At 36.2% G+C, this 21,770-nt stretch overlaps 1 protein-coding gene across 1 annotated transcript in view; it reads right to left on the minus strand.

The window, feature by feature from the left end:
- Window positions 1-405: 405 nt before the first annotated feature.
- The window catches only part of Sidpn (hes family bHLH transcription factor Sidpn), a 115,020-nt gene continuing 93,655 nt past the window's right edge, over window positions 406-21,770 (minus strand). The window contains exons 4-6 of the mRNA XM_017614233.1: window positions 1,624-1,792; window positions 1,415-1,558; window positions 406-1,346 (exon numbers count right to left, since the gene is read on the minus strand). Of these exons, the coding sequence (XP_017469722.1) occupies window positions 702-1,346; window positions 1,415-1,558; window positions 1,624-1,792 (958 nt within the window). The 3' untranslated portion in view covers window positions 406-701. The remainder of the gene's footprint in view (window positions 1,347-1,414; window positions 1,559-1,623; window positions 1,793-21,770) is intronic.

The raw sequence follows: 21,770 nt of genomic DNA on the forward strand, positions 1-21,770 counted from the left end.
TTTTCAAGAATTCCATACCATTTCCACCGAAAAGTTGTTTCTTCCCATACAAAATACATGAGAAAGTTGGAGCGCTTTAAGCGACCTCTAAATATTTTTTGATTTCAAAATAAAAAATAGGGGTATACTTTTTTCGATATAGAGAAATCCTAGGGGGTGAGAGAATTAAAATTCCGACTTTACTTATTTTGGACCACCCTAATGTACATGCATATACACACATAAGTACATATCCCCACCTAAAGGTGAAAAGGTGCCAAGTCCATTTTTGTTTCTCAAAATTTAGTTTTGATGCGGAATAGCAGGTAATGCGAAACTACATCGCTTTTTCGGTTCTCCTGAACAATTTAAAAAAATGGACTTGGCACCTTTTCGCTCTTAGGTGACGATATGTATGTATGTTTGTGTGCAAATATATAAATATGTAAATGATTTTATACTAAAAATAAATGCGAAACAAAAATTTCATAACTTAACGAGATCATATGAAAAAACCGGCTATGCCGAAATGCTTTATGCTCTTAGTGTTAAAAAATATATACTTAAATTTCAATTGGCAATAACTTATTACTGTGTAGGTAACGTTTTAATGCATAACTAGGATACATCCATAAGTATATAAATAAATCTTTGGTATTTACAATGTCACGTGCTTTAAGCTTATTAAAATACAACGGGCCTAAAGTGAATGGATATACGCCTCACCACGGCCTCCACATATTTTCGTCCTGTGGCTGTTGCTCTTGTCGTGCAAGGGCCTCATTGGGGCGTAACAGTTGCAACTGCTGCTGTGCGGCTGCTGCGACGGCGAGGCTTGCCGATAATGGATTGCCAACCAGGCCTAGTTGCCCAACTTCTGTTGGTGCTGCGCCAGCTTCTAGGCGTAGGGACTGATTTTGCTGCTGCCCTGTTTTTTGCGAATCTGTTGAAGTCATAGAGCTGACAGAGGTGGATGCAACGGAAGTTGCATTTGAGAGTACAGAGGCAGGACGCTCAGCATTGAGGCTTGCAGTTATCAACGAGGAAGCACTACATGTTGTTAATCCATTTTCCTTCGCTACCAACGTCGTAGCTGCATAAGCAGCAGCAGCATGAGCCGCTTCCAAAGCGCCGGGAAGGGCTCCATAAGTGCTAAGTTTGCTGGCAATTTGAGCTGGCAACGGCGGCACGTGATTCATCTCGATGAGCCGTTCAAAGTCCGTCCGCGTGGTGATGGCATCCATAACGGGATGTGTGTTTAAACCCAGCGCAGCTGCTAATTGGACATAATGTGGCGGAAGCACCAGAATCCCCGTTGGATCATTGACTTTTAGATGTTTGTATGTTTCCAACACATTTGAGCAGAGCTGTGAGAATAAAAAAGAATTTAGGTTTTTAAATTTGTGAATCCAAAAATTTGGGGACAATCTCTCACTTTACTGCGTTCTTCAAAACTCTGAACAGCGTTAATGTCCATTATATTTGGTATGTCAGCACCAGAAATTAATGGCCGAATATTTCCTTCACTTCTGCTCGATCCTGAGCTACCCTGAGCAACATCGGGGTTATTGTTCTCATCCTATACAAATATTTAAATTTTGTATTATCTGTTTTGACTTATTTTGTGCGAATAACAAACAATACTTGAGAACTTAGACGCTCTGAGCACGGAGAATTTGTAGAGTGTGCAACTGGTGTACCAGCGGGACTAACAAACGTTGCTTTAGTTGCTAAAACATTTGAGGTGGCTTTACTAAAGTCTAGGGGATTCGAGTCTTGACTGCTGTAATCCACTGAATTGTCGTCCGCTTGACTGAAATTAAATTTTATATTGTAGTTTGAAATTAGATACATATACATATCGTCACTAGACACGAATATAGGCGCGAGCTCAAAAGTTGACCGCGAAAAGACACATAAAAACAACTTCAGCGAGAAACGACTCTTAATGTAGTTGACGGCGAAGAAAGACGCGTTAAAATATTTTACGGCGAAGAAAGACCCATAAACTTATTTCCACGGTCGGCTTTGTTTGCGGGCGTAACAGTATCTAAATTCCCCAAACAGTTTTTAGGGAATGATACTGAAGTGACAGTCCTTGGCCATGTATAAATCTATTTTTACGCGACTTTTTGCGCTGTCAACTAGGTTTTTCTTCGCCGAAGTTTTCCATAAGCCTCTTTTTTCGGAAAAATGTTTTTTACGCGTCTTTTTCGCCGTCAAAACACTAGCGCGCCTTTATTGTGTGTAGTGACGATATGTATGTAAATCAATTGAACGTATATTAAGTTGCCTAAGGATATACATTATGACGGGTCAATTTTCAGATTTGCCGAAGAAATCATGGGTGTAAAATCAATTGAGAAATTGCGAAAATAGGTTTCTTTCCCTAATGTACATACATACATATCGTTGGCTTAGTTCGCAAATGTGCTAAGTCAATTTTTTTTAATTTTTCAGGAGGAACAAAATACCGTCTATCTTTTTGTTGCTAATATTTACCTAATCTCATCAGTATCAATAATCGGCCAATTTCAAAATTTGCAGACTTATAGGCTCTTCTACCACATTTTCTCTTTATGATTTTGTTCTTTTAAAGTGGACTTAGCACATTTTCTATCAACCTGTTTTTCATTATTTTTTTATTGTTAAAAGATTTAGTTGTTTATTTTAAATATATTTCATTGTTTTAAAATAAATAATAACCTAATAGTCTTTTTTCATTGCTATTAACAAAAATAACTATTTAAGTCGTACATTTGTTGTGGCGAATACTGCGGCGACGCGCAGCGAACAACAAGAAAATTGCAGAATCTTCGAGGAATGACGTAGAATATTCGACAGCGGGAAACGTCAAGTGGATGAATACTGTGAACAGCGAGGGAACGAGAGAATGTGCGATAGACGGCAGAACGCATTGACACATTAAGTTAAACTTTTGGCAAATAAAATTAATCTTTTGGCAAATAAATTTAATCTTTTGGCAAATAAATTTAATCTTTTGGCAAATAAAATTAATCTTTTGGCAAATAAATTTAATCTTCTAGCAAATAAATTTAATCTTTTGGCAAATAAAATTAAACTCTACTGTAGTACTAAACTGTATTTGAAAAAGTAAAAAATACACTAAAAAACTGCTGTTGCTGTGCTAGGAAAGCATTTTTTTTACTTTTGACGCTTAGTTTTACTGCGCCAATATCAAGAGTTAACCTGCAGGATAGCTGAAAAGTGTTTTTTGGTGTTTCTGTTCTGTTGATTTCACTGCTACCTTCGAAAATGTTTTCTTTTTGGAAATTTCAAGACATAAATAAAATTTTTTTGTACCTGCATTTGAAAATATATTAAGGGAGGTTTGGAGCACTTTAGATGTTTTTTATCGCATTTGGCCAGAATGCGTGGTTTGGTTGCAATAAAGTGTGCCAGATGGTTTGACGAATATTTGAAACTATGCTGTGTCAGAACTGTTTGAAAGTGAGCAGTTAAATCAACAGAACAGAAAAACCAAAAAACACTTTTCAGCTATTCTTCGGGTTAACTCTTGATATTGGCGCAGTAAAGCTAAGCGTCAAAAGTAAAAAATGCTTTCCTAGCACAGCAGTTTTTAAGTGTATTTTTTACTTTTTCAAACACTGTTTAGTACTACAGTAGAGTTTAATTTTATTTGCCAAAAGATTAAATTTATTTCCCAAAAGATTAATTTTATTTGCCAAAAGATTAAATTTATTTGCCAAAATATTAAATTTATTTGCCAAAAGATTAAATTTATTTGCCAAAAGATTAAATTTATTTGCCAGAAGATTAAACTTATTTGCCAAAAGATTAATTTTATTTGCCAAAAGTTTAACTTAATGTGTCAATGCTATATATATGGCCGCTGCTACAGCAACGGAAATCCGTCAAGTATTCAAGGATAATCGTAACAATTGGTGCCAGAAGTGGGATTGTTAAATAAATCTAGACACCCAGCTACTTTCCAGGTCTTCAAGCTCCATTTAGAGAATACAGCTACAAATCATTGGGGCGTGGAGGATAAATCCGCTGCGCTGTTCGTTGCATTAAAAGGACCTTCAGCGGAAATCTTGCAGACTATTCTTGACTGTGAAATTAACAGTTACGATGCGTTGGAAAGGCGTTATGGTAGCGAGCATAGGAAGCAGATCTTGACATGTCGCGACAGGGAAGTGTCACTTAAGGTTGGTTACGACAACCAGTATTGTAGCAGATGGTTGGTCTTAGAGGAAGCCCCGAATATTCCACTAGCAACGGAAGCGGTTAGTTGGGCAGAGGTTGGCAGTAATGCAGACGGAGTGGTTTCGTCAGGAGAAGGAAGCGGCTCACCGATACAGGAAAGGCGTGACGGTTCCGGCAGCTCAGTGAAGAAGAGGAAGTCACAACAAGGAAGTGGTCATGGCAAGCCAGGCAGTGTTTCCTTCAGGAATAGAGCCACTGAAGCACGTTACAAGGGTGATACGCCGGTAGCCGGAAATGGAGGCACCTCTGGAAGCAGAGGATGCAAAGGCAAGCATTAAAGCCTGAGGCCCGGGATGAGGTTATGCATGTCCGGTCAATGAAGTTGACGTCGGCGGAAGAGTGAGATGTGGAAACACTAGGCAACGTTTCAGCGTGAGGATCCGGATTTAGCAAGATATGCTTATCCGGCGAAAAGGGTGCCCATGAGAAGAGACATGGTCTGGTCACCACCAGTGGCCGGCAGAAGCACGGCCTTTTCCTAAAATTTTATAATAATATTATTTTGTACCGAAATTCTACTTCACTATCTTTCAACAAGTGGCATCCAATATTTACTGAAATAAATATCGTATTTCTTGCATTTTCCGGAAATACCTTTATATGGGAAGTGGGCGTAGTTATCCGATTTCGCTCATTTTTAATGCCAATCTACCTTGGATAAAGGGAAACCTTCATACCAAATTTCGTTGAGATATCTCAATTTTTACCCGAGCTATCGTGTACACGGACGGGTTTATATTCTTTATTGATTTTTTTTGGACTTAGCACATTTTCATACCACTGTATAACAACAAGTAAGAACGACATTACGGTAACTTTTTTTGGTTTGATGTAATTCTTACTGCATTATTTATTTATTTGGTCTACTGAAAAATGTTTTCTTACAGACAAATGAGAATAAAACATTTAGATATTTAAGTATGTGTGATATATTACAGAGTAGACTAATTATACATATTAATTTGTAATAATAATAATATAAAAAACCGGTTGGGTAGCTGGCAAGGCCTAGTCTCCTGTCTACTTTTGTGTGCGGCGGGCGGAAAGACCTAGTTTCCGCTCCGCGCTGTGGACAGGCTGTTGACCATGGTCGGAAAGGCCGAGTTTCCGATCCATGTTCCCGAAGTCATTACTTTGAATGTGTGGCAAGCGGAAAGCTCTAGTTTCCGCTCCGCACTGTGGACAAGCTGTTGATCATGGTCGGAAAGGCCCAGTTTCCGATCCATGCTCGTATTGTCTTACGCGGTCGCGAAAATATACGAAGCCGATTACAATTGTACTAAGCAGTCATAGATATTGTGTAATTTTTCATTACCGGTTAACGATATTAATTTATTTAGTTACAAAACCGCGATTCAGGTATGTCGAAGCAATCACAATATTTGTTAAAATCTTTGCCTAAACACCGTAAAGCATCATGCATTTAAAAGTTTGATTTACAAATGCGCAACACAACCGTGGCGCAGCCGGGAAAGTATGCGAGTCGACCACGTTTACCTCATAAACTGAACAGAAATACAGTTCACCAGTTGAACGATAAGGTGCAATGTTTACTTGTTATTTATTTAAAATCTCAAATAAGGTTTTCTTAATGGTAAAAAGAGAGTAGGAGGTGTCAAAATAGTCGTAATGCTTTTTAAAGTCCTGGCATAGGCAACGAAAAGCATCATGCATTTCAAAATTTGTTTTACAAATAGTTAGCTTAATGAGCTTGTAATGTCTAGAAGGTCTAGAAGGAATACGAAACGTGATCTGGTTCAGTAGAAAGGGACTATTGACCATCCCGTTCAAGATCTTAATCATAACCAAAACCCCAAGCATCTCTCCACGGCTGTGAAGCGTTGGCAAATTTATGAGCTTCAAGCAGCTTTTGTACAGTGGGAGATTTAATGACGAATGCCAAGGCAAATTGTTTAATGCAAATAATAAGAATTGTTTCTGTACCGACTCGAGTCTGTCAGCATGCGTTTGATATCTAGGGTTCCATACGACGGATCTGTATTCTAAGATCGGCCTGACTAGGGAGGTGAAGAGGTCTTCAGTGACATAAGGATCTCTGAATTGTTTAGCCCAACGTTTGATGAAAGCCAAGACGCCCTTGGCTCTATTAACACAAGAGTTTACATGGGACTTCAATTCAAGCTAAGGGTCCATGGTTTCGCCTAGATCGATGAAATTAGTCACCTGATCAACACTATGTTCACAAATGCGGTAGCTATATGATTGAAAGGGTCTTTTAGAGAACCACATAAATTTACACTTTTACAAGTTAAGTGACATAGAATTTACTTCGCACCATTTAAACACGTTACTAAGGTCCGCCTGTAATTGTTCCCTTTGTCCTGGAGCACCAATGAACTTAAATAACTTAAAGTCGTCTGCGTACATTAAGCAATTCGAATACTTCAAAATATTTGGAAGATCGTTGATGAATAAAAGAAACAGAAGGGGGCTAAGGTGGCTACCTTGAGGTACACCTGACCTCACATGAATTACCCGACATGAGCATTTTTTAAAGATAACCCTCTGTTTCCTGCCAATGAAATAAGAAGAAAGCCAGCGCAGCAGGATTGGAGGGAAACCAATTTTATCAAGTTTGTATATTAGAGTTGAATGAGATACTTTATCAAATGCCTTGCTGAAATCAGTGTAAATGACGTCAGTTTGATAGTTACTTTTGAAACCATTGTTCACATTTGTAGTGAATTCAAGAAGGTTTGATACAGATGATTAACCTTTACAAAAGCCGTGTTGTGATACATCGATAACAGGCGTTATGGAATAAGATAGTTCTTCCGTAACGATTTCTTCAAATACTATAGGAATGGCACACAGCTTAGGGATTCATCTATAATTCGCAATAATCGACCTGCTTCCGTTTTTATAAAGCGGCAAGATATACGACTCCTTCCACAAAGAGGATAATACTCCCTGATTTAGAGAAGGATTGAAGATGTTTGTTAATGGCTTATATATTTAGATAATCAGCACAACTTATTAGGACACAGGAGGGAATACCATCCGTAGCTTAGAAAATAATTTTGTAAACTATTCAAATGAAGGAGAACATTGTCAGCAGAGATTGAAGGAATACGGATGTGGTCAAACTGTGGCAGTGGAAAAGGATAGCTAGAAGTTTTCTCATTTGGCTCGGCAGAATAGTTTGATTCAAAATAATTTGCAAACATATCAGCAATCATATTATCATCACTAGAAATAACATCGTCTAATTTCAGTGTTGAGGGAAACCCATTTATTTTACGTTTTGAGTTAACAAAATGATGAAATGACTAGGGATTAGAAACGATGTTAATGCGAATTTTATTGATGTAATTCCTGTAACATTTTCTGTTTACCACCACCATTCTGGCACCATTGGGCCAGAATGACACAACATCAACAATGTTTTGAAAATGGTCGGCGGAAATATCAATTTTGAAGGAAGATATGCTTCTTTCGTATGAAAAATTAAATTTCTTACATATGTGCCGTGGGTTAAGCTTTGATGTTATATAAGACTTAACATCTTCTACCGAAGTTTCACTAGAAAAGCGCGAAACAAACACAGATTTATTCGCGGAAACTACGATTAATTCTTTGGGCACCGGAGAAGGTCCACTTTGGGATATAAGTTCAGACGCAGCTGTCATTTTTGCTGCAGCCCTTGTAGTGACACCTGAGGAAGATGCAGCTTGAGATAACTCAACACACGGAGAATTAAAACTTATTAATTCCTTATTTAAGCCATGAGTAGGCAAAGAATCAATTGGCAGAGTGTCAATGTCTAGAGTGATGGGATTAGGAACAATGCTGTCTCCTCCATGCTTCCGATTTTTTGAAGCTTGTTTAAGCTTGGGTGATGGAGAAGATGAAGATTCAATGCACTTAAAGTCTTTAAATGCATCTTCATATCGCTTAAACTTTTCGTTTAGAAGTTTTAACTCCTTACCCAACTCCTGGAAGCCACTTCTGGCGCTCCAAACATTTTTCAAAGGTCAACTTCGGTTGAATACATTGCGGCGCGAAGTAGTAGCAATTTGTATGTAGAAAAACTCACAGTGTACGCTTTTAGTACGATAGTGGCAAAGATGAGCGTTTGAAAGACACAGAAGTCTAGGTATTGTAAGAAAACCTTCCAAGACACACAGTAACTGCAAGTTGAAAAGCTAATGTAATTAGTTAGTTGAGTTCAATGGTTAGAAACCATGATGAACTTAACAGTTTTAAAGCCACTGAGCCAAAAAGTTTGAAAGCATAAAAGCAAGCCAAAATCAGTTGTTTGCAGGAAAATTATTTGATCGATGATAAGCAAAATGTATGATAAAGCGCGGAAGATGGGAATATGCACTCTCACGCAAAACAACAATAATGCACCAAAAGAGGCAAATATGCACAATGACAAGAATATTAATTTTTAATCCACACACTTTGTGTCTAAAACACAACAATTTCTTGGATCTTGGCTGCAAAGAGCTTTTTCCAGTATAAATTACGCAAATTAGAACTGCTTAGCACTTAGATAAACAAAATAACTTCAGAAATTCTCACAAACGAATCTTTAAGCGACCGCACAGTTAAAATCTCAATTTTCATAAAAAGTGGACTCAGCACGTTTGCGAACTAACGATATGCATTATGTAGTGAATTCCTCAAATTTAGTTTTTATACAAATTACTATGAAAATACATCTGTTTAATACGACTCCGCTTTAAGCAACGTAATTTATGAATAAATTGTCCGGTTAGAATGACGAAAGTCTTAAAAATTCATGTTATGCAGCGACTGAACATCGAAGGCGCATACGGCGCCTGGTCTGGATAACGGTTAATCCACAGCGACATTGTCTTTTTCATTCGAATTTTTTTCGGCAGACGTCAGTTTTGGATTCACTTGAAATAAACTTTTGAATTTTTGTTCGTCAAAAATAATCAAGTTAAGCCCAAAATACAATAACACAGTGGCAGTTTTTCGAAATCAGCTGTTTTTTAGAAAGTGTGATGTTCAATGAAGCGACTCACAATACAGCAGTGGCAGCTGGCAGTACTGCTCAGTTTAGCCCAAATTCTAAATTGACTGCCGCTGCCTTCATCGCAGCAAACTTCACGTGCTGAATTTGACATAAATAAAATGCAGCCAACTTCTGTTCATGTCACTGAAGACTAAAAGACAACAACAAAAATGTAATCAAACAAAAGGGAATGTCAAAAAAAGCTGTCACTGACAACACCGTATTGTATTTGCTGCGGCAGTGACTGCCAATATTAGCAGTAACAGCTGATTTTAAAAACTGCCACTGTCACTGCCACTTGGCTATTGTATTTTGGCCTTTATGTGCACTCGACAGTTGAAATGTTTTGGCAGTTGGCTAGTGATTACTGATGAGTAACTACGTGCCAAAAAAAAAACAAAAAAAAAACAAATTACAAAGAGCAGTTCTGTTTATACGACGTCCGGTTGGTACGACGTATTTTCACCGGTCCTTGGATGTCGTTACCGGATTTGACAGTATACGTTTTATTTTAAGACTTAAGAAAATGTGAATGTTTTCACTATTGTGCCCTCTGTCGGATGTTTTAGGAAAAAGATAAGTTCAGAAATGGATTCCCCATACCAAAAACCCCTTAAAGGCCCTACAAACGGATCGATTTATCGGCCAAACAGTTGGCCAACCGCTGGAAGTTGGTGGTAAATAAGCCGTGCGTAGGCAAGTTGGCAAGCCTTCGTCAAGTTGTTCGTCAGGTTGGAGCAAAATAAAAAATTTTTGATTTTTGAGGCAGCTTGGTCAACTTGTTGCTCAGTGTGTAGACAAGTTGGCAACCTAAAATGCGATTTCATTCTTTTAAAGGCGCATTAACGTTAACATGTGTTTTTCGGTTCGTTTCGCTAGTAAAAATGCGTATATTTTGTGAAAACGGTAGCAATAACAAATACATAAAAATGAGAAGCATTCCTAGCATAGCTTAAAAGCTTGCCAGTGCTGTTGTGTTGTTCACAGTTCAAAAACTCTCACTCAAATGAAATCGGCCAACTGGTTGGTGCGTTTGTAGTAGAGATGTGCACGGGACTAAATATTTAATCCCGATCCCGCCCATCCCGAAATTCGATTTTTAAGTCCCGAACCCGCCCATCCCGATGTTTTTCAGAATTGTACCGCGGGTCCCGTGGGTCCCGAAATCGNGTGATGTTCAATGAAGCGACTCACAATACAGCAGTGGCAGCTGGCAGTACTGCTCAGTTTAGCCCAAATTCTAAATTGACTGCCGCTGCCTTCATCGCAGCAAACTTCACGTGCTGAATTTGACATAAATAAAATGCAGCCAACTTCTGTTCATGTCACTGAAGACTAAAAGACAACAACAAAAATGTAATCAAACAAAAGGGAATGTCAAAAAAAGCTGTCACTGACAACACCGTATTGTATTTGCTGCGGCAGTGACTGCCAATATTAGCAGTAACAGCTGATTTTAAAAACTGCCACTGTCACTGCCACTTGGCTATTGTATTTTGGCCTTTATGTGCACTCGACAGTTGAAATGTTTTGGCAGTTGGCTAGTGATTACTGATGAGTAACTACGTGCGCAAAAAAAAACAAAAAAAAAACAAATTACAAAGAGCAGTTCTGTTTATACGACGTCCGGTTGGTACGACGTATTTTCACCGGTCCTTGGATGTCGTTACCGGATTTGACAGTATACGTTTTATTTTAAGACTTAAGAAAATGTGAATGTTTTCACTATTGTGCCCTCTGTCGGATGTTTTAGGAAAAAGATAAGTTCAGAAATGGATTCCCCATACCAAAAACCCCTTAAAGGCCCTACAAACGGATCGATTTATCGGCCAAACAGTTGGCCAACCGCTGGAAGTTGGTGGTAAATAAGCCGTGCGTAGGCAAGTTGGCAAGCCTTCGTCAAGTTGTTCGTCAGGTTGGAGCAAAATAAAAAATTTTTGATTTTTGAGGCAGCTTGGTCAACTTGTTGCTCAGTGTGTAGACAAGTTGGCAACCTAAAATGCGATTTCATTCTTTTAAAGGCGCATTAACGTTAACATGTGTTTTTCGGTTCGTTTCGCTAGTAAAAATGCGTATATTTTGTGAAAACGGTAGCAATAACAAATACATAAAAATGAGAAGCATTCCTAGCATAGCTTAAAAGCTTGCCAGTGCTGTTGTGTTGTTCACAGTTCAAAAACTCTCACTCAAATGAAATCGGCCAACTGGTTGGTGCGTTTGTAGTAGAGATGTGCACGGGACTAAATATTTAATCCCGATCCCGCCCATCCCGAAATTCGATTTTTAAGTCCCGAACCCGCCCATCCCGATGTTTTTCAGAATTNAAAACGCCAACATTTAATTACATTTTTTAAACAGGTGAAACCCTATTTAAAAACCTCTAAAAATATTCCTAATGATTAATCTAAACCATTTCTCAGTGATGAGAGATCTCGCATGGTGTCGGTTTTCATTTCATACAATTTAAAATCTCCTTGTAACNTGAATTTGACATAAATAAAATGCAGCCAACTTCTGTTCATGTCACTGAAGACTAAAAGACAACAACAAAAATGTAATCAAACAAAAGGGAATGTCAAAAAAAGCTGTCACTGACAACACCGTATTGTATTTGCTGCGGCAGTGACTGCCAATATTAGCAGTAACAGCTGATTTTAAAAACTGCCACTGTCACTGCCACTTGGCTATTGTATTTTGGCCTTTATGTGCACTCGACAGTTGAAATGTTTTGGCAGTTGGCTAGTGATTACTGATGAGTAACTACGTGCGCAAAAAAAAAACAAAAAAAAAACAAATTACAAAGAGCAGTTCTGTTTATACGACGTCCGGTTGGTACGACGTATTTTCACCGGTCCTTGGATGTCGTTACCGGATTTGACAGTATACGTTTTATTTTAAGACTTAAGAAAATGTGAATGTTTTCACTATTGTGCCCTCTGTCGGATGTTTTAGGAAAAAGATAAGTTCAGAAATGGATTCCCCATACCAAAAACCCCTTAAAGGCCCTACAAACGGATCGATTTATCGGCCAAACAGTTGGCCAACCGCTGGAAGTTGGTGGTAAATAAGCCGTGCGTAGGCAAGTTGGCAAGCCTTCGTCAAGTTGTTCGTCAGGTTGGAGCAAAATAAAAAATTTTTGATTTTTGAGGCAGCTTGGTCAACTTGTTGCTCAGTGTGTAGACAAGTTGGCAACCTAAAATGCGATTTCATTCTTTTAAAGGCGCATTAACGTTAACATGTGTTTTTCGGTTCGTTTCGCTAGTAAAAATGCGTATATTTTGTGAAAACGGTAGCAATAACAAATACATAAAAATGAGAAGCATTCCTAGCATAGCTTAAAAGCTTGCCAGTGCTGTTGTGTTGTTCACAGTTCAAAAACTCTCACTCAAATGAAATCGGCCAACTGGTTGGTGCGTTTGTAGTAGAGATGTGCACGGGACTAAATATTTAATCCCGATCCCGCCCATCCCGAAATTCGATTTTTAAGTCCCGAACCCGCCCATCCCGATGTTTTTCAGAATTGTACCGCGGGTCCCGTGGGTCCCGAAATCGATCTCTAAAGCAGGCTACAAACGGACAACACATTGAAACGATCGGTTCAGATTTCAACGTGTGTGGCGTGGTTTGCAAACCGATCGAAGGTTGACAAAAGTGTTCATGTCTTTAAAATTAATTTTAAATAATCACAATAACTAGTGAAACCGCATGGCTCCAAAACGCCAACATTTAATTACATTTTTTAAACAGGTGAAACCCTATTTAAAAACCTCTAAAAATATTCCTAATGATTAATCTAAACCATTTCTCAGTGATGAGAGATCTCGCATGGTGTCGGTTTTCATTTCATACAATTTAAAATCTCCTTGTAACTTCAAAAAATAAAACCTGTGCACATCTATGTGAGTAGTCCACTTGCAAACAGCGTTATGTGATTTTATAATAGAAAGCCATAAAGTGAAAAAACGACTACGACAACAAGTAACATTTAAATTGAATCTTTTTTATTATTACCTGAAAATTTGGATAAATAAGAGCCTTATAAATTTATAACATAACATACCATGACATAAGATAACATTAACAGTCTACACGACCTAAAGCAGTTTTCTAGGTTCATCAGAAGATGGAAAGTTGAAAGTTTATAAATAAGTATGATAGCGACTTTTGGAAGAAGAGTTAACATTTTATGCTATTTTTTCAGAATATAGAAACATTTTGCACTGTGTTGTTAGTGGACATGAAACTACTTTAAATACTGGTACGTAATCCACCAAAAACTAAAAATCGAAAAAATTTTACATAGCGCACTTTGCAAGTGGACTACTCATGTAGAATCCCATTTTTATTTGACTTCTCATTTTGGAAATTCGAAATAACGTTGCAGATGTGATGACCTTCAAAAAAATCAGATGGCAACTCTAATTAAAAATATTCGATAATTCATTTTTTGTATATTTCGTATAAGTAAAACAAATTTGCCTTTTCAAACAGATGGAAACCTCTTTAAAGGTATTTTCAAACTAAAATTTTTCGCCTGCATTGTTATACATATTTCAATTAACTGACGAATTAAGTTGAATTTAATGAGTTTAAGCACATGGCAATTCTCGTAAATACAGTTTAGAAATGAACTATTTTCAAACCCATTTCGATTGATACCCATCTTTTGACAATCCATTTAACTTATTTAAAAAATACAAATGTTCAATTTAAAGATTTCTTAACACTCGTTCTTTTGATAACCATAATTTAAAATTTCATGTAACTTATGTACAATTAAACGAAATACATTTTTTAAGACTTAAAAATTATTTTCGAACTAAAATTTCCTTAAATATTTTTCATCTGACATTGTTATAAATATTTCAAGTAACTAATGAATTAAGTGGAAATTCATTTTTTAAACACGTGGCAACCCTCCTAAATATAGTTCTAAAATAAAGAATTTTAAAACCATTTCCATTGATAACCATCGGTTAGTAATTCATAAAATTATTAAATAATTTTAGTTTAGCCCTTTCAACTGGGCAACCCTAAAACATCAAAAATATTCTAAATTGTCAAACTAAGTATTTCTTAAAGCTCTTTCATTTGACATCCATCGCTAATATTTCATATAACTTCGGTATAAAATAGTTCAATTAGACTTCTCAAATAGGTGGCAACCCTATTCAAAATATTTCCAACCTACTACATTCTTAAACCTCTTTTGTATGACACCCATATAGCGACACCTTATTCACTTACCAAATTCCTTTAATTAAAGTTTAATTACATTTTTTTAAACATGTGGCAACCTATACGTAATTAAATTATAAAGCCTTTTCAAAACCATTTCGATTTATACCTATATTTAATAATTGATTTAACTTTTTAATTAACTTGAGCTTAATTTCTTAATAGGTGGCAACTTTTTCGAAAAAGTAAAACCTTTTGGAACATCCACACTCTAAGCCTTTTAATTTGGTACCTCACTTTTGAAAATCGAACGGACGATGCGGATCTGAGGGCATTGATTAGAAAATAACTTGAGTTTAATTATTTAACAGGTGGCAACTCTTTTCAAAAAAATAGAACCAGCTTGCACATCTACAAGCCAAGCGCTTTAATTTGACACCCCACTTTTGAAAATCGAACGAACGGTGCAGATCTTTTATGCTGCACAAAAAATGCCTTCGCGTATTATATATATAGATAATGAAAGATCTGGCATCTTCCGATTATTTTGTTTTGCTTTGCTGTTCGTTTTCCTCTCAATAAAACATTAAAAGTGCATATTTCAAACGTCGTTTTTAAAGAAGATTTTGTGAATTGGCGGGAGTTGCGGTTTCATCGGGAGTGTCGGGAAAGGATTTTGGTCCCATCCCACCCGCCATATTTTTACAGATCTTCCCGATACCGCCCATCACGGCCAATTTTAAATGAGTACCGTGGGTCCCGCGGGTCCCGCTATCCCGCGCCCATCTCTAGTTTGTAGGGAATTTCATTAAGTCGTTCCTATAGACATAAAACCTGTAAGTGGGAACACTTTTGAGAGAGTAACTGAGCAACTGTTCCTAGTCAGAAGTTACAGGATTTAGTCGGAGCAAGGACTATTAAACAGGTAGTAGCAGCAGGGCTGCAGTTTTGATTTTTTTCTATTTCGTAAAAAAATTAGAACTGTCAAACTTTGCTACATTCTTATACACATTCACATACAAATACATATATTAGCATCCTTTTTGCTTGCTTTTGATTGGTCGTACGTGTTTTTACGTTTTTACGTTTTACGTACGGAATTCAACAACGAAATATTGGGATATGTACGTAATTATTCTTAATTGTACCAATGGCATGTAAACAAACCGACTGACGTTTTTGCAGGAAATAGTGCTTTTTGCGTTCCCGTACACTTGTAGTTTGACAGTTCCACAGGTTTTAGTACGAAGTTCAAAGGAACACACTAATGATTTTGTACAAAATTGAAGCACTTCTTTACGACAATACAGCAAAATTCGAAAGGCAATTTGGCAAACTCCAAATGGGTTTTAGACCTGTGGTGTCTACGGAAAATTTGCTTAGAATTACACGTAGAAACCTGTGCTATACAAACTGGCCCACCCTACTATAAAAAAGATATAGGTTGCGCTTTTTTCCACACTATCCAGCAAAAACCAGTTATAATATTAGTTGCACTTTATTGGCTGGCGTTTTCGTACGCCAAAACTTGAAAGAAACTAGCAAAGTAGCGAAAATTTAAAGAGCAACAATTTATTTACCAGTAAGAAAACTAGCTGATGCCATGCTGCTGGGTGAAATGCACACAGGTCTGCGAAAGTTAGCTTCTTTGCCCTTCAATATTTATGCTATTTTCTTGAATATCTAGGTATGTTAAATTAAAATACATCCTAGGTTTTTTCTAGCACGTCGAGATTTTTTTCTTAGTGACATGTATATTTCAGTTTTTTTTTAGCAATTTTCATGAAAAGCCAAAAATTATTTAGTTCGGAGTTCAATTTTTATTCAAAAACCAAAAGAATTAGTTAGAAATAGCCATAAAGACAGTGGCGGACCCAGGTAGGGGAAATTGGGGAAATTCCACCCCCCTCCCCCCCAAGACTGTGTAACATGTATTTTCATAATATTCAACTGAATATCGTGAAATATCATTACAAGAATATATAACAGGTTTGTCCCACAAGCTACTTGTAGAAAAACTCGAGCAAAGTTCAAACTGTGAGCGTATATCAAAGAAACTCGAAAACTTAATTGCGGAGCGCGTATATGTAACTCGAAGTGACTTCGAGAAGCTTGGGGAATAAACCTAATGAATGGATGCATTTGAAAATTTTAATTCATGGAAAAAGTGTGTCAAATTTCACTTGAGTTTGAAATTTTAGCTGTGTGCTAAGCTCGAAGTATTGTGTTATTTAAGTAGGCCTATCAGTTTTTCGAACTCCCTGAATTTTCAAAATTTTGAAATTATGAACTTAATTTTCAAGTTTTAGTTTTTTTGTTATATTTTCGAATTTGTATTATTTTACACAGTTGGAAGTCACAGCAAGCTTGAATATTTTCTCAGAAAACAACGATATTCCAAAATTTTGAATTTTATAATATTATTAAATTTCTTAAGATTTCTTATTTTTAGGATAATTTAATAGAAATTTTGGCAAAATGAGAATATTTTGAAATGTACAAAATTATTGAGATATTAGAAATCTTTATATTTTCTAAAATTTTGAGAATTTTATTTATCCTAAAATCCATCCTAAAATGTAAAAATGTGAAACATCACAAATTGTCGAAAAATTCTTAAGTTCGTGTACTCGTGTGTAAAAAATAGAAAATTCTTAGAATTCTAAAAGATAGTAACATTTTTGAAAAATTCCAAAATTGTTCCACTTTTCTGAACTTTTCCAAGATTTTGTATTGATATAACAAAGTTTGGGAATTTTAAATTTTTTGAAAATTTTGAAAATATCAACGTCCAAAAATTTTTTGAATCTTCAAGAATTACGAAAGATTTAAAAATTTTTAAAAACGACGAAATATGAAAATGTTTCCAACATTCGAAAACTTTTAATTTCGTTTGATCAATCTTGTATATTCGACACTTTTACTTAGAAAAAATTTGTTAGAATTCCTACAATTCTCAAAATTTTTGAAAATGAAAAATCGAAAAAAGTACTTGGTATCGAAAGAGTAATTTCTACTACTTTTATCATTGCAACGGCAACTCAACAAATGACGCCCGTTATTAGCGTGTTCGTGAAAGGTGCGGTCATGTAGTAGAGAAAGTAGAAATCGCTTGTCTGGAAAGCATTTAGAAAAGTTGTTGTTTCTTTTCAGTGAGCCCCAAAAGCTATTTTTTTCACAAATATTTTGTGAATAATATACTTTTATGAAGTCATATATGTAATTGTAACTAAAATTGTTCCTCAGCAATGTACCAAAAGAAACAATACAATTTTTTTTTTCATAAAACCTTATGGATAAGTGTCGGATTTTTATTTTTATTTTCAAATTAGTTTAAGTTACTTTTTTATAAAAAACATAGCTCATTCTATGACAAAAACCATGTTAATCCAAGTTTCAAAATTTGTACAAAAATTGAAAGAAAATCAAAGTTTCACCAAAACTAAACACTTTTTTTCAGAATAAAAAGAAAACGTACTAGCGCAAAAGAGAAGGCACAAGTTGTCCCTTCTTATTATTTACGCTCTTTGATGAAACTTTGTTGATTTACCTCTAATTTTTGTACAAAGTTTTAAACTTGGATTAACAAGGTTTTTGTTATGGAATGAACTATATTATTTATAAAAAAAGTGAATAAAACTAATTTGAAAATAAAAACAAAAATAAAAATCCGAAACTTATCCATATTGGGTGACCTATACACTCATATGACTGAAAAAATTATTATTATAATGTACCACAAATATCAATTAATAATCNTCCTACAATTCTCAAAATTTTTGAAAATGAAAAATCGAAAAAAGTACTTGGTATCGAAAGAGTAATTTCTACTACTTTTATCATTGCAACGGCAACTCAACAAATGACGCCCGTTATTAGCGTGTTCGTGAAAGGTGCGGTCATGTAGTAGAGAAAGTAGAAATCGCTTGTCTGGAAAGCATTTAGAAAAGTTGTTGTTTCTTTTCAGTGAGCCCCAAAAGCTATTTTTTTCACAAATATTTTGTGAATAATATACTTTTATGAAGTCATATATGTAATTGTAACTAAAATTGTTCCTCAGCAATGTACCAAAAGAAACAATACAATTTTTTTTTTCATAAAACCTTATGGATAAGTGTCGGATTTTTATTTTTATTTTCAAATTAGTTTAAGTTACTTTTTTATAAAAAACATAGCTCATTCTATGACAAAAACCATGTTAATCCAAGTTTCAAAATTTGTACAAAAATTGAAAGAAAATCAAAGTTTCACCAAAACTAAACACTTTTTTTCAGAATAAAAAGAAAACGTACTAGCGCAAAAGAGAAGGCACAAGTTGTCCCTTCTTATTATTTACGCTCTTTGATGAAACTTTGTTGATTTACCTCTAATTTTTGTACAAAGTTTTAAACTTGGATTAACAAGGTTTTTGTTATGGAATGAACTATATTATTTATAAAAAAAGTGAATAAAACTAATTTGAAAATAAAAACAAAAATAAAAATCCGAAACTTATCCATATTGGGTGACCTATACACTCATATGACTGAAAAAATTATTATTATAATGTACCACAAATATCAATTAATAATCATTTTGTATTCTTACTAAATAACTTAAATATATACGTTTTCTATACCTGCAACTTTATTGGCTTTTTCTTTGATTTTGACACACAATGTTTTAAACCATGATAAGACGTAATCATACGACTTTTTACAACAAAAAAGGGAAGTATCTCTCGAAAGAGAACATGAAAACAATTCAAGTAAGTACTCGATACTTTGCCGATACTGAGTAGGTCTCGATACTTTCAGTCTTTTGAGTACAAGTACTCATTAGAGTGATACCTTAATGGTATCGATTGAAAGATATTGATAAAATTGATAAAGGTTATTTTATTGGCGTTAACGCGCATTACTAGCGGTAACTGCTGTTCCAAATGCTGCAAACCTTTCCAAGTGGACTACCTGCGTCCTGTTTCTTAGTCTCCCAATGCTCAGGAATCTATACACTACGTCATTCCGCCGTTTCACAGCCTTATACGGACCTTCCCACTTCACTGTAGTTTTGGGGACAGACCTTTTTCCGTAAAGCAACATTAAGTCTCCCTCTTGTAAACCCTCGGAGTTCATCGCCTTATCATACCTGGCCTTCATCCTGTCACTCATAATTTCAGTTCGCTGTCTTACAAGGGCATGTATCTCTATCAGATCCTCTTCCAAAATGTTGGACGTCTCTTTTCCAATTCTTCTTGCATCGCCACTTACTCCCAACTTCAGGTCACTAGGCAAACGAAGTTAACTGCCGAAGATTATCCTTGCAGGAGTTTTACCCGTCGTTTCCTGCAGAGGTATGTGACCATCCCAATCTTTCTGATACTTTTCCACGACCTTCCTCAAATTCTCTTCCAGGGTTTGCTTGAACTGTCCCACCATGCCATCTTATTGGGGATGAAAAGTCGTCGTTCGAATTTTTCGGATGCCCAGTATCTGCGACATCTCCTGGTACACCACCGATTCAAAATTTCTTCCTTGGTCAGAGTGTAGTTCTATAAGTACACCATATATCGCAGCCCAATTGAGGGATTATACCTCCACTACTATTTTAGCTTCCTGGTTTGGAATTGGGTATACCTCCGGCCATTAGCTAAAGTAGTCCATAACCACAAGAGCGTATTTGTTTCCCAATCTGCTCATAGGAAATTAACCGGTTACATCCATGGCAATCCTCTCAAATGGTGCACCTGAGTTACACTGTTTCATCTGGCCATGACTTCTGGATTTCAGCTCTTAAGCTGCAATACACACCACGCAGAAATCCACTCTGCTACCGAGTGACGACAACCAACCCAATAAAATCTCTGCTTGATCTTCACCATGGTCTTCGTGCTTCCCAGGTGCCCTACCCTAAGACCACTGTGGAATTCCGTGAGTACACCCGGAATTCTTAACCTTGGAACTACTACTAGGTTGCGGGAGTGTTGGTCAACTTCTTTTCCCATACCCTATCCAAACAGCCAGATATCAACTTTAAGCTGTTCCACTGTGTCCAGTATGCCTTTGCGTTCGGGCTTTCCGCTGCCATTTGCTCCTTAGTTGGCCGTCTCTTCACCTCCAGTACATGCATCAAAAGCTCCAGATCTGGATCTTTTCTGGTGACACTTCCGCCTATCCTTGGGAGCACTTTTTATACCTTTCATGCGCATGAAATGGTATTATAACTTTGGTCCGATGTTTGTAAGTACCAGAAAAAGAAGAGATAGACCCATTAAATTAATAAAATGTAAACTTAAATAAAATGTATACTTAAATGATCAGAACGTCGAGCTGAGTCGATTTAACCATGTCCGTCTGTCCGTCTGTCTGTCTGTCCGTCTGTTTGTATGCAATCTAGTCTCAGGTTTCGAGATATCCGGATAAAATTTGGTGGGTGGGTGTATTTTTATAATGTATTAAGCATTTGTCGGAACCGGAAGAATCGGACCACTATAGGATATAGCTCCCATACAACTGAACCGGATTTTTCGTTATAACTCCTCCATTTAAGTAGCTAAGAACATGAAATTTTGCACTGTTGTCACTCATTATCAAAAGATTACTTTCAGTGAAAATGGCGAAGATCGGGTCGCTATAACCTATAGCCTCCATACAACTGATTGTTCAGATATGAGATTTTTTGCCATAACTTCTCCATTTATGCAGCTAGGAACATGAAAATTTGCGTCGTTTTCACTCATTATTAACAGAACACTTACAGTAAAAACAAAGATCGGGTCACTTTTACATATATCTCCCATACAACTGATTGTTCAGATATGAGATTTTTTGCCATAACTTCTCCATTTATGCAGCTAGGAACATGAAAATTTGCGTCGTTTTCACTCATTATTAACAGAACACTTACAGTAAAAACAAAGATCGGGTCACTTTTACATATATCTCCCATACAACTGATTGTTCAGATACGGGGTATTACTGTTAAACTCCTTTATTTGGACAGCTAAAACCGACAAATTTTGTAAGCTATTTTATAAATAATAACACAAAGTCTACTGAGAAAATCGTTAAAATCTATGCTGCATAAGCTTTATCTCTTATACCACTGATTGTTCAGATACCAGTTTTTGCGATATATGTATCTCCTTTATGTAGGAAGCTAAACCCATTAAATTGTATTACCGGTTTACATACAGATCACACAGCAGTGAAAATCACTTAGATTGGTGCTATATAAGTTACATCTTCCATAACTCTGATTGTTTAGATATGATTTTTTATATATCTATCTCCTCTACCTACGCATGCTGTGAATATATAAATAATGTCAAATGCAGTAATCTGTTAAAGTAAAATTTTCAGATGTTCATGAAAGG

Source organism: Rhagoletis zephyria, unplaced genomic scaffold, assembly GCF_001687245.7.
Source record: "Rhagoletis zephyria isolate East Lansing unplaced genomic scaffold, Rhagoletis_zephyria_1.1 Rzeph_scaffold_00801, whole genome shotgun sequence".
Taxonomy (NCBI): Eukaryota; Metazoa; Arthropoda; class Insecta; order Diptera; family Tephritidae; genus Rhagoletis; species Rhagoletis zephyria.